The sequence below is a fragment of the Chroicocephalus ridibundus genome, chromosome 4 (assembly GCF_963924245.1).
Source record: "Chroicocephalus ridibundus chromosome 4, bChrRid1.1, whole genome shotgun sequence".
In the NCBI taxonomy this organism is placed as follows: domain Eukaryota; kingdom Metazoa; phylum Chordata; class Aves; order Charadriiformes; family Laridae; genus Chroicocephalus; species Chroicocephalus ridibundus.
Window position 1 is genome coordinate 17,570,081 of NC_086287.1, and position 12,468 is coordinate 17,582,548.

Genomic DNA, 12,468 nt, shown 5'->3' on the forward strand with positions numbered 1-12,468 from the left:
AGAGGTGCTCTGGGGAGCAGCCAGCCAAAGCCCACCAGGCTCCCAGGTTCCACAAACCAGCCTTCCTTGAATCTGCCTTCCCAAATCTCAGGGATCCTCTTGGACTGGCCACAGGGCACCCCCAACCCTGTCATCGTGTCCGTCCCATCTCTCCACCCGGCAAAATGCTGGGAGGCTTGCAGGGTCATAAAGTGACAAAAGAGGATCAAGCATGACAAGGTGAGGCTGGGGAGCTCTGGATGGGATCCCTCAGGAGGGCTGCCTGAATGACCCAGGCTGCTAATGACCTAACTAACGTTCCCCGCCTGCAATGGTGAGAAACGCCTCACCTCTCACAGGGTTGGTGTTTCTGTGCTGATCTCCCTATGCAAAGAGGTTTTTGAGATATTGATGACAAAGTACTTGAGTTGCCTACTTAAAATTAGCTGGACTGACCCAAAGGCATTCCAAATCTCCTCTCTAGGTGCTCGGCAGCTGGCTTGAATGGGAGGAACAGTGAGACGCAGAGATGTTGACAGTGCATTGGCTGCTTCTCACCACAGTAGGTTAAATGAGGCCAAGAAGTTGAAAAATTAGGTTAAGCAATTGGAGCATAATATCCTTGGGGCGGTAGAGGAAAGTGGGAAGAGACCATCGCTATTCAAGTCCTCCTGGGATTACTGGTCGGGCTGGGAAAGGAGGCTGCAACATCACCTTCTGTGCCAGAGGAAGATGTTAATTTTTAGAAGATAACATTAAAAAAATAGGAACTACAGTAACACAAAGCAATGGTGCTACTAAAAGTTGTCAAGAATTGGTGGACCGGGCAATGCTTTTCTTGGTGCTTGACTTTTGTGGAAGAGGTAAGCAAAGGGCTCAGCCGAGCCTTACTGCTCGCTGTGCCGGTCCTGGGGAGCCTCTGAGGCGGCTTAGTGCAACCAACGTGTGCTGGGAGCCGGTGAGACCCTGGGACACGGCACTGGGAGTATCAGCCAGCCGTGCTGTGCAACCACCCAGGCACTGTGTTCAGTGACTACAGGGAGGTTTAAAGTAAACAGGACATGACTCGATTTTTATTTTCCCCTTCATTTCTGTGACATCTCCTCCCATCGATAAAAATCCTTAAATGTGACCCATTTTCAGGTTCAGGGAGGGATGCAAACAGGAGGGGGATGTTTCCTCTAATAGGAAGACTCAGAGCAAGCCCAGGAGAATGGGAAAAGGCCCACAATACTTTATGTAAAGGCAAACTAAGGGATGAGAAATCAAAGCTAAGGATCTGGCTGATGAAATTCATTGAAAAGGACATTATATTCCTTATGAATAAAGCCATAATTTACTCAGTGAAGTGGGGAAGCCAGTCAGCAGATATTAATCACTGTTCACCCATCCAGACTGGTGGAATTTGCTTGCACCTAAATCTGCATTTATATCTCCAGCAGTATCAATTCACTGTACAACAGAAACAAATGCATCTGAAATGCCAGCTGAGGCAAGATGAAGGCACACAGGCAGCTCTGGGGCTCGGCAGGACAGAGCCAGCACTCGTCGCATTCCCCGCGTACATCTTCCGCTGGAGGAACCCCAACAGAAAACAGCCGTAAAACATTAACCCAATCACTACGTGCGAGAGGTATCTTTTGGTGGCTTTAGCCATAGAACTGATTGGAAAGTAAAGACACAAATTCTCATGCTTTACAATGATTTAAAAGCCAGATGGTGAGAGTATCGTTTGAATCGGTTGAGGACCTGGTCCTGCATAAGCCAGACCAGAGCTTGGAACTGCCAGTGCTAAGGTGGAAAGAACAAGTGGCAAAGCAGAAAGCAGTGCTTTGCAAGTGCATCGCTCTCAGGCGATGTGGATTTGCCACCACCAGGAATCAGGTGTCCTGGGCTTTAAAAAAAATAAATCATGCTTTTTTGCCCCCCTCCCCCCCTTCCTTTTTGGTGTTCTTACAGCAAATCCCAATGCGGCATCATGAAGAGAAGTTTCTTTACTGTATGGCCACTTCACTCCTATTTTTCTGATGTCCAGAGTCACGCGCTGTAGAGTAGGCGTAGCAACGTGGACAGAAACTGCACAGATAGATGAAAGAAAACTGCCAGCCTGACAAAAGCTAGTTTCTGTGCCAAATGTCCTCAGGCAAAGGCTCCCCAGCAAAGTAGATGCTGCACCTGAGCCCGTAGGCCACTGCTGGGTTAGAGCGTGGTAATAGGAACGATTGAGGGATGAAACCCCGTGACTATGGGAAGGGTCAAGTCCCTGGGTAGCACTGACATCTGATTCTTCATTAGGAAGCAGAATGAACGCTATAATTCCCGTATCTTCCAGGGCTGTTTCTATTTGTAGGGTGCACTGGCACGGCGGCACAGGTAGCCTTATCTACAGCAGTTTCAACCAAACTAACCTGGAAAACAATAGCAGTGAAGGCAGACAGATATTCCAGTCATAACAGCAGTGTCCAAGCTCCATCTAGCAACATGAAGCCACTCCTGCCCTGGCTGCCCACGTTAGCTGGTTTGAAACAAGCACACCATAGGCACGCCACAACCCCAAATTTTATTTCAGTATAGACATATATAACAAGGATTTAAGTGATGAGTCTAAGTTAAGAACATAGCTGTTGGGAAGTCATTCAAAGTGGGAAGAAGATAACAGAAGGCAACTCGTCACCTCTAAAGCCCGAGTGATTCCTGCAGACCCTGGTCTAGGAGGAAACACACAAAGACTAACGCAGGGAAAGCCTCTGTTAGCTGTGGAGTTTGGGTCAGAAGGGTGCTTTGAAAAGCAGCTGCCGATCACCCCATTTGTCATGCTCTTTCCATGCTGTACAGCACCAAACTGTTTTTTTTTCTGACAGGAGTGGGTGGGGGGACCCATCCAGCTGGTAGCAGATGTTGAGCTCACAGGACCAAGCGACAGGTAGCCCAAAGCCACCCTCCCAGAGTGGCCATGGCGAAGGCGCCAGCTCCTCAGGTCCAGCCGTTTTACTCTGCAGATCCCACTTGCTGACGCACGGCCATGCTCCTCAGCTGCTTTTGGTGAGACGAGGGCAGAGCCCAGGCAACTGGTAACTCTAATTCAAATCCAAATCACAAGGGAAGAAACTAAAGCTGCCATTTCCCAGATGAGAACCTCCTCCAGATCCCACAGGAACTCTGCGGCGGCAGTGCCCAGGAAATGAAGGCGGATTTAATAACAAGACCACCCTCCTTCAGGATATTGCTTGACTTGCATTCCTACCTTGAGGCTTCCTTATAACCATCTGTTGGTCTGTCTGCAAAATTATTAGCCTCTTCCTCTTTCTCCAAAAGGAAAAATACTGCTACAATACGGCATCTTATTTTTTTGTCCCTCCTACTGCCTAATTCATCTGACTTTTCCCTTTTACCCATTTTGCAAGTCTCCTACTTGTGTATCATTGCCTATTTTTAATATTTATTTTTGAAAGTGCAAGCTTGCTGTGCTCATTTCCATGCAGCAGAAATGAGTCCTTCCTCAACACTGGTATCTGTGAAAGCACCAGTAAAGCTGTCTACTTACATAAATTTACAGGGTGCTACTAAGTAAATGTACAACAGCTAACCTTCACCAGGGAAAACCTTAGTCAAGGCACTTCAGCTTTAATGTAAGTTTTATTTCGAAAAAACAGGGCAACATATCAGTCCAAGGAAAGTTTAGCTCCTTTTAGCAGCTTAAAGATCTGCAAGGAGGGACAAGGGGAAGAAAGCTTTCAGGACATTCCTTGTTCTGATTTCTTCCCATTCCAAGGAACAGATAAATTTGGAGACACTTCTATGTTTTGAAGCCAAGTGCTACGTGGCAGAGTTAGGATTTGCCTGTCAATATTACACCTGGATTTGGGAGAGCATGTGTCAAAAAGGTAGCAAATTAGATAGTGGTATGGCAAGAGGGGGACTTCCACTTCACTTACCATTTGAAGGACACCAAAATATGACATCAGGTATCCAGACTCCACTGCTTCCAAGCCAAAGAAATCCATAGAGATGATGGAAAACATAACCAGGAACAAACCTAGAGGGAGAGTTAATGAATGAAAAGCATATATCAATATACTTGCGCTGCGTATAGTGGCCCAGACCCTGCTCCCAGCCACCTCCAGTATGAGTCAGTAGCTCTCCCTGGGGTTACTGGGACTGGATATAAACACGAGCAGAATCCTACTCAAAGTCAGCGTAGTAATTTAATCTTTAAATGTTAACTTTTTTATCCCCCTTACTTTCATCTTTAAAATAATGTGACTATGTAGGCTGTAGATTCAGCTGTTTATTATAAACTGGTAAATATTTTTATCACCCAAGCCAGACTAACCATTAAGGCAGCAAGAAAACATTTGTTCAGACAAGACTGTAACCATAAAAATAATCTGATTGGATTCCTCGCCCCTTTTGCCTGACTTTAGATTTTTCACCATGGGGAACGCTGCCTGGGAAACAACCTGTTGACATCAGCCTAAATACAGTGGTTTCACTGCTGCCCTCGGCAGTGACGTTGGTGGTACGTGAAACCTCTCGCTCTCCTGGACCGATAGCCGTGTCGACACGAGGAGTCGGGAAAGTACGGACAGAAACAGCACAGGCTGGGTCTGCTTTTCAGTTAAGGCAATTTCTGGAAAGCATAACGGAAAATGCCCACTCACTTAATCTCACATGAAAATACAATAGTGTGTGTTTCCCCCACCACCAAACGTACACAAAACCAGACACGCGTACACAAGCTCCCATCACACACAAAGAGCCATCAAATTAAAAATATTATGACAAAACATTGCTCTCAAACAGTGGTATGGGGTAGGAGGCTGCTGCCTCCTCTAGTGTCTTGTGCACCTCAGATGGACCAAGACAGTAGGAAATTGGGACTCTCTGTGTGTGAAAATCCCCACAGCGCCCATTGGAGAGCACTGATCCTGCTGGGGAGAGGAGAAGAGAGCAGACGACCATTAGGAGTTCTGTCCTTCCTCGTAGGATCCTCCAAGGTACGAAGATGGTAAATAGGGAGCTGCGGTCCTCTCTTTCGTGAAGAAAACACAGCCCAGGAGGCAATGTGTGAGGACTGAGAAGACAGCTTGTGGCCTGGCAAAGTGAGTCACTAATCCCTCAGCATGGGAAGGATCTTGCCAGCATTTCCTGGAAGCATGAGGAGAGTGATCCCAAATTGCTGACTAAAGCACCATGGAAGACTCCCACCCTAACAAACCAGCGCAACTCCACCGCATCCAAGCAGCCCAGCAGCACTGCTACCAGAGGAGAATCTGCAGCAGCGAGGACCTCCCTCCCAGCACCCCTAGCCTTTGCCTTGAGGGACCACCACCCAGGACCTGTCACAAAGCCTTCCTGAACCCCACAGCTCACTAGAGACACCTCTTCCCCCCTTAACAGGGGTACCTGGCACCCTAGCTGGCCCCACAGCACTGGGGGAAAGGGATGAGGGGCAGGAAGGGCGTCCCGCTCTGCTACTCTCCGGATACTTGGAGAAGGTGCCAGGGAGCTAGGGCTTGTGAAGATTTATGGCTTCACCACACCCCTCCATGGAGAGCACCCCGTCGTTATCCAGTTACTTTGAAATCGTTCTTAGCTCAAGCCAGCTTAAGGTAACATGCAAATAGCAGTATTTACTCACAACACCCAAACCAGGCAACAGAGTTGCACATGTTTATAAAAGGCACACGTGAAGAAATGAAAGAAAAACCACACTTCGTTTCACTTGCAGGAAGATTAGATCGAAGTGGGCGCTCGCCCTTCATCCTTCTACCCGGCTGCAGGTACCACCTAGGAGGGGCTCAGCCTTCCTACATACCTGATGCTTCTTCCCGGTGCCACGCGCCAGCTTCTACAGCTCCTCTCCCCTTTGAACTCCCTCACCAAGTTAAGGCAGATTTGGATCTTTCTCCTCCAAATGAGCTGATTTCTTTCGCAGCAGGGGGATAGGCTGTGCTCTTCAATCAGCGTTACACATTGCACAGCTCCCCTGGAGATGCAAAGGTCTCTTCTTTAGATGGGTGTCACCCCCTGTGCCTGCATGGTCACTTAAAGCTGTCTGGACAAGGGAGACCCCCCCTGCTCCCTCCTCTTTCAGTAACTAAGGGGGTCTCTCCCACTGGCAACACATTTCTTGGTGACACCTGCAGGGCGAGCCCTAGATTGAACTCAGGGGATTTTATGTCCCTTGGAACAATCATTTCTTACAAAGATCTCATCAGGTCCCATCTAGGCAGGCTGCAGGTCAGCTGAATGCAGCCACGTGAATAATGTGTGCCCCCCCAGTGAGGGCTCGCTGGGGTGGCAGGTCCCCAGGCTCTTCTGGGGACACCAAAAGCCCACGCAGGAGCTGCCTGGATCAGCCTCAACCCACGCTGTGAGGCTCAGGTTTTCAGCAGGAAAAAAAAATGGAAAATAGCAAAAAATATCCCCAGAAACTTTACTTTTGGGGTGGGGGGGATGGTGGTGGTAGTGTGCATGTATGTGTGTGTGTGTAAATAAAGGGGTGAACTCCTTAGAAAACCTGGCACCAGAGAGATGAGTAACTAGGATTGTGCAGCAAAAGGCAGGTAAATGTTTTCTGAGATGTGATAAAGATGAGGAAAAGCACCAAAGACACAGGAGTACAAATAATATTTAAAAAAAAATAAATAAAGACATGACATTTCTAAAAGCAGCCTGTGGCTTTGGGAGGGCCAGCATAGCAAACCTTGCCAAAAGCTGGTATGAAAAGGCAAGCACGGGCTCTGGGAGCCTGTCTCAGCCCTCCTATGCTGGATTGCAAATGCGATGGGATGCAGAGCCCCAGAGCCCCTGGCAAAATCCTGCTCCACGCATGACAGAAAAGTCCCTTTAAAAATGGGACGGAGGTGCTAAAGTGATTGCATTAAACCCAGGTTTTCCAAAAGGATTAAGCAGCCAAAGATTCACACAAGCAGCTCTTTATCAGTATTTTCAAGGCTCTGGTGATTTGTGGTCAGTAAAAGCTATGTTTGTCATTTTTATCCTCGTGTTTTCTTTTCTGTCTCTTATCTGCCACAATGCAACGAGACTCGCCTTTCCCAGGTCAGTCAAGGATGTAATTTGGGCGCGCTGGAGCGGTCCGCTGCCCATCCATCCCTTGGTAGCTGCCCTCCTGCGAGAGGCACAGAGCCCGTGTCTCTGCTTTTATGCAACACAGGGAGGAGGTTCCCAGTCCCGCAGTGCTCTCCCAGACGCTCTTTCGGTCTCAAACAAGCTAATTTTAGACAACAATCCATACGGAGATCCGTAAGGAACAGAAGATTTTCTTCTGTGTATATCACAAACTTGTTTACCAAGTAAATAGAGAAAGGTCTGTAATTTGGGCGATCTAATTAATTATACAGTTGCAGCCGGGAGATGAAAGGTAAATGAGCTCATGAGGAGCTCAGCCTCCAGCTGTGAGCTGCAGAGAAGTAGGTGGTGGCCAAATCCCCTTTCAGCTGCCACCGTATGGTCAGTAACCTGAAGAGAGACCTGCAAAGAGAAGTCGCGGGGATTTTAATCCCTCCCCACTATAATTCAGGAGTGCCTCAGGGGAACCCATTCCTACTCTCACTGAAATACTCCCAGCTGTTTCGGTGACAGACCATCAGCCCATGTCCTGCCTTAAATCTCAGCTTCACTGCCTCCATTCCCTTTCCCTAGAAGTCCCCTTGCAGTTTTGGGCAGGAGTTGGGTGCGTTTTTTTGCTGGGCACAGGAAAAGAAGAACGTCTTCTGCAACGGGGAGGAATTTGCGTTTCAGCAGCGATGACTATGACAAAGTGCATCTTCCCTGGCTTTTGGAAAAAGGAGAGTGCACAGGAAATTACCGTGCAGATTGCACATGGATGTGGTCTCAGGATGGCATTTTTAAGCAGAGAAATGAATGCTACTTTAGGCTGAGAAATGAGCCAGAATCAGCAAAGAAAACCCTCTTAAAACATCGCTTGACTACCTCTTCCTATGACATGCTGTCATTTTATAAACACTTTTTAAAAATACAGTTTTAAAAGTTTAGTTTCGGAAGAACCTAAAAAGTGCACTACTAGGGCAAGCCAGCAGTCCTTCGAGACTGTATCCTGTCTCCGGTGGTGGGGGTAAGACCAACTGGCATTCTTGATCTCAGCCAATGCCAACTATGCACAAAAAGAAAAAAACAAACCAAACAAACAGAAATCCTTTACACTTCCCTGCATGTTATTCTGCAGCTCCAGATGGACTTGTTCCCCCAGAGCCTTAGCAAGCAATAACAGATGAACCTGGCCGAGCCCAGAAATGCCACCCCCTTCCGATTCAGCCACTCTCCACAGCCAAATCTACTTTCATTTGTAAACTGAATTTACAGTTTACAAATTAGAATTTAATTTGTAAATTATGTTTCATGTTATTTAAACTTCAAGGGCTTCTCCAGACATAGATGAATTAGCAAAAGATGCAGAGTATAAAAGCTAAGGTGCCTTAAATCCTCTCTTAAGATCCTTAGTCGGAAGGGAATTGCCTTACTTTGTTCAGATCCATGATGTGCACGTGTACAAAATTCAATCCTTGAAGCTCTAATCAAGAGAAACTGCATTTTTAGGTTTGACTGGGAAAAGAGCCGCGAAGGGTCTCTGTGTGGAAGGGCAGAGAACATCAACCTTTCCTCACACCACCGCTAACAAGGCTGACATGATGGATTAATCTCTAGACAATCGGGTGGGGGAGGTGCGGAGAAGACAGAGGCTAGGCAAAATTAAAGATGATTAAATTGTGAGCAAGGACACGTATAACCAGGCCAATCGGGTGACATGGACCATGCCAGCGCAGCAACTGACTGTAAGGGAGCAGGGAAACAGGCAGGTTTGGGATGGGTTTGAGGTAGCAGCGGGTTCCTGCCGTGACACAAAAAACCCGAGCAGAATACATAAAGTAGAGAAAACAAGCACCACCATCAACGTGCAAAGGCAAAAACATGCTGTGGCTCTGCTGCATGCAGCCTGCAGCTAGAACAGCCACAGCCTCTCGTCCAGCAATAGTTTTTAGTTGTTGGGAAAAAGGTTAGGGTACATACCCCTTAAAATCATTAAGTAAAATCAGGAAGAACCTCAGTGTTTCTGGCAGAGTACAAATGATTTCCCTCTGCTCTGAAGAGGTTACAGCCTAAACAGAAATGACAGACAAGCGGAAAAAAACATTTACAGCCAGCGGAATGGGGTAGGGAGATGAAGTGATTTGCCACAAGTCGCAGAAGCAGCCTGTGGCGAGTAGTCTGTTTTACATTAAGTCGCAGGTTTTTGACCCTGTGTAGCTGAGAGCATTTGAAAGCATCCAGCATCGAGTTAGGAGCTGAACCCTCACTGCTCTGTGATCAAATGCAACATGCTTTCAGTAACTTGAGACAAGCCTGGTCTACAGTGTACGTCGTCTTATTTTAAATACATCAGCAATCACGGGTAATGGGTGAGATTTACCTATGGGAAGTCCAGCAAAGACCTTGACCATGAAAATTTCCATTACTCCTGGAAACTTCATCAGGCGTAGGATTTCTCTGACGCTAAACACGCTGCCAGACTGTGATGTGCCTACAGAAGATGACATATTGATTAATACTCTATTTATACAGGTTAGAGGCAGGAAGGAAGAGACTCTGAGATGGTCTGCACCGGTTCACCGCCACCTTTCTGAAAAGGTGAGCCTCTGCAGCACCAGCTTTCTGCCGACAGCAGGAGGTTGGGAGCCGGTGCTGGGTCTGCATGCAGAGGACCCCTGGGAGACAGCGGGACTGCCTCCCATGCTGGGACAAAATAACCCCCAGTAAGGGGTCCACGTGAACCTTTTCTGGGATGTACGGCAAGCACTGGGCTGTAAACCTGCAATTCTGCACGGCAGAGTGGTCGGCAGGTAGGCAATAATATTCTTCCACAAGCACAGCTTAGGTATTGAAGTGTCAGTGTTTCAAGGTTGGCACCTTTTTGCCCTTAAATGAAACCCCAAGTCCTTTAGCAGAGTCCTTGCAGCACGTCAATGCCCCATCCCTATTCACATGCTATTTATCAGAAATACTAAATACTTACTGTTCTCCGTCACATGATGATCTGACTTTGGCTTAGCCTGCAAAGGGATCCAAACCATTGCTATCATGGTATTTATGAGATTTCCTACCAGCCCGACATACATAGGAACAAAAATGCTGCAAACAGAAAAAATACAGGTAAGCGGATAGATAGCATAAACAAGACATTTATATCTCCATCCTGCAATGGCTTGCTCATTTGGATGAGGAACAATCCCCTGGAAGTCGTGGTACATAAGGCTACGAAAGAGCTCACATCCTTTCACAGGGGCTTTGAATATGACCACAATTTGAAATTTCAACAAAAGACGACTATTGCCATCAAGGTACTTTATCATTTGTGTAATTGTAGGTTATAATACAATGCTTTCAAAACTGTAAGTGTCAGGGGAAAAGAGCTCGCCTTGGTTTAATGAAGCTTAGAAATCTTCCCACGGAAAGCACAGCATCTGCTTGTTAGTATCCATCTAATCCCTCATTTAATCCCCAATTTCATTCATCTAAGTTTCATCTCACTCTCTGAAATTTCTTAGTGAAAGCAAATGAAGTTAAGGAAAGTGAAGAAAGCACTCGAGATGATTAAGGATGGTAGAATACAGCCCAGCCTACAACCAGAACTGAAGCCACCGGAGATACAATGCCACTTGAAAAGGAGCCGCTAAAAATAACAAACATGATTTACAAAACCTTCTGAGGAGATGAGTAAACACCAGGTTGACTGATGCACCTACTTTTCTCCAAAAGTGCCCCAAACCAAATCAACTCCCCTTCAACTGTCCATCAGAGCCCCAAATGTTGGACCTTTAACAGAAGTGGGGCCACATCCTTAGATGTAGACACAGTGAGCAGCAATTATTAACAGTAGTTGTACAATGATAAAAAGGAACAATTACAACTTATCTAAAAAACCCAAACACAAACCATGTTAAAGTCAATAGAGTCAATAATAAGTCCTCAATTATCACTGTCCTCTTGAAAGAGATTAGGAAATGACTCCTCCTAGTCTTTAAGGGCATGTGGGAAGATTTCAGATTCTGAAGGGCTTTAACTCTGCCAAACACAGGTGGAGCAAAGGCCAGGGCTGGAAGACTGAAACTCAGGAGAGTTGAACCAAAAACAAAGGGAGAAGCACGTTTTGTTTTTAACAGTGACAGCAATTATCCACTAAACCAGCTCATTAAAAGTCTCCCCCATCATGGGAACTCTGTTAGTCAAAGGGTTTCATAAAACGTCCTCGAAACCTACTGCATGACACAGGTTTGGGGTGGGAACGCCCAGCAGAAACACCAAAGGCTGGTGTCATGGAGGGCGCAAGACTAAGTGACCACCATAGCTCCTTGGGGGCATCAAAATTTAAGCACCTTGGATTTCAGCAAAGTAATGCCTGGATTTCACCAGGGAAGGCTTTGGCGCCCTGTGGGTCCATGCAGAGTTAGAGGTGACAGCGCCGTCCCCACATTGCCGGCAACCTGTGCTGCAAAAACTGGATGTAAAAGCGAGCTGCGAGCCGCCAGCTGATGCTCCTTCTGAGCCTGCTGATAAAGGACTGTGTATTCCTGACTTTTTACTGCTGCTTTCCTTGTCAGACCATGGAATCATTCATGGTTTTTCATGGAATAACCAGCAGCACTAATTGTAAAAGCCTCAAGTTTCCTCTGTGCTAGACAAAGGTGCGGTCTGAATAATTCCTGGAGTATTATTAAAGTCCCAGAGCAAGACAGTCAAGGATTGAGAGGCAACCAACCAAGAAAAGCATCAAAGAGTAAATACATATATATATACACACATGTATGCCCGCTAATAGCAACGGCAAAAATCCCAGCTGAATATTTTAATTCTCATTAATTCTTATTAATAACAACAAAGTCAGATAATATCTTCCTGCAAATGGACTTAGTGCAGTAATTTAGACCTGCCGCCTTCCATCTGCCAAGCTGTTTCGCTAATTACCCGGGACCACAAAATTAGTCATTTACTGGATCGTTATTTTTTATTTTTAGTGAAGCAGATCACCACTTTCTGATACAAAATTGTCTGTTGAACAGTTCCCAAACTACTGAAATCAACTTTGTGGACCCAGATTTTTATGCAAGAAATCCGGAATTTCTACTTTGCATTGCAACATAAAGTAAATTTACTAACAAAATAGAAAGGATAATATAATCAAAATAAGTATCTGCAGCTGGCTTAATGTTTTTTTGGGGTTTCTCTACTTCAAGATATGGAAAAAACACATCACAAAAATTTTCCTTGGACAGAAAAACTTCCTTTCCAGTCCTATTTTTTCCTGAGGTTTTCCAGAATCCCACATGCCAATGTAAATATGTTTTACTCTTCAGATCCAAGAAGAATTACAGCAAGCAACACGGGAAGGATCTCCGTATAAAACTAGGAAGCAAATGGTGCACTACTTCACTGCAAGCATATGACTGA

At 46.1% G+C, this 12,468-nt stretch overlaps 1 protein-coding gene across 5 annotated transcripts in view; it reads right to left on the reverse strand.

Moving 5' to 3' along the window:
- The window catches only part of SLC22A18 (solute carrier family 22 member 18), a 63,559-nt gene that overhangs the window by 15,960 nt on the left and 35,131 nt on the right, over positions 1 to 12,468 (reverse strand). For all 5 annotated transcript variants that reach the window (XR_010070848.1, XM_063333527.1, XM_063333529.1 and 2 more), the window contains exons 5-7: positions 10,037 to 10,152; positions 9,434 to 9,544; positions 3,915 to 4,015 (exon numbers count right to left, since the gene is read on the reverse strand). Coding sequence is in view for 4 of the 5 variants with exons in the window: in XM_063333527.1 (XP_063189597.1) it covers positions 3,915 to 4,015; positions 9,434 to 9,544; positions 10,037 to 10,152 (328 nt within the window). In the remaining variant the exon portion in view is untranslated. The remainder of the gene's footprint in view (positions 1 to 3,914; positions 4,016 to 9,433; positions 9,545 to 10,036; positions 10,153 to 12,468) is intronic.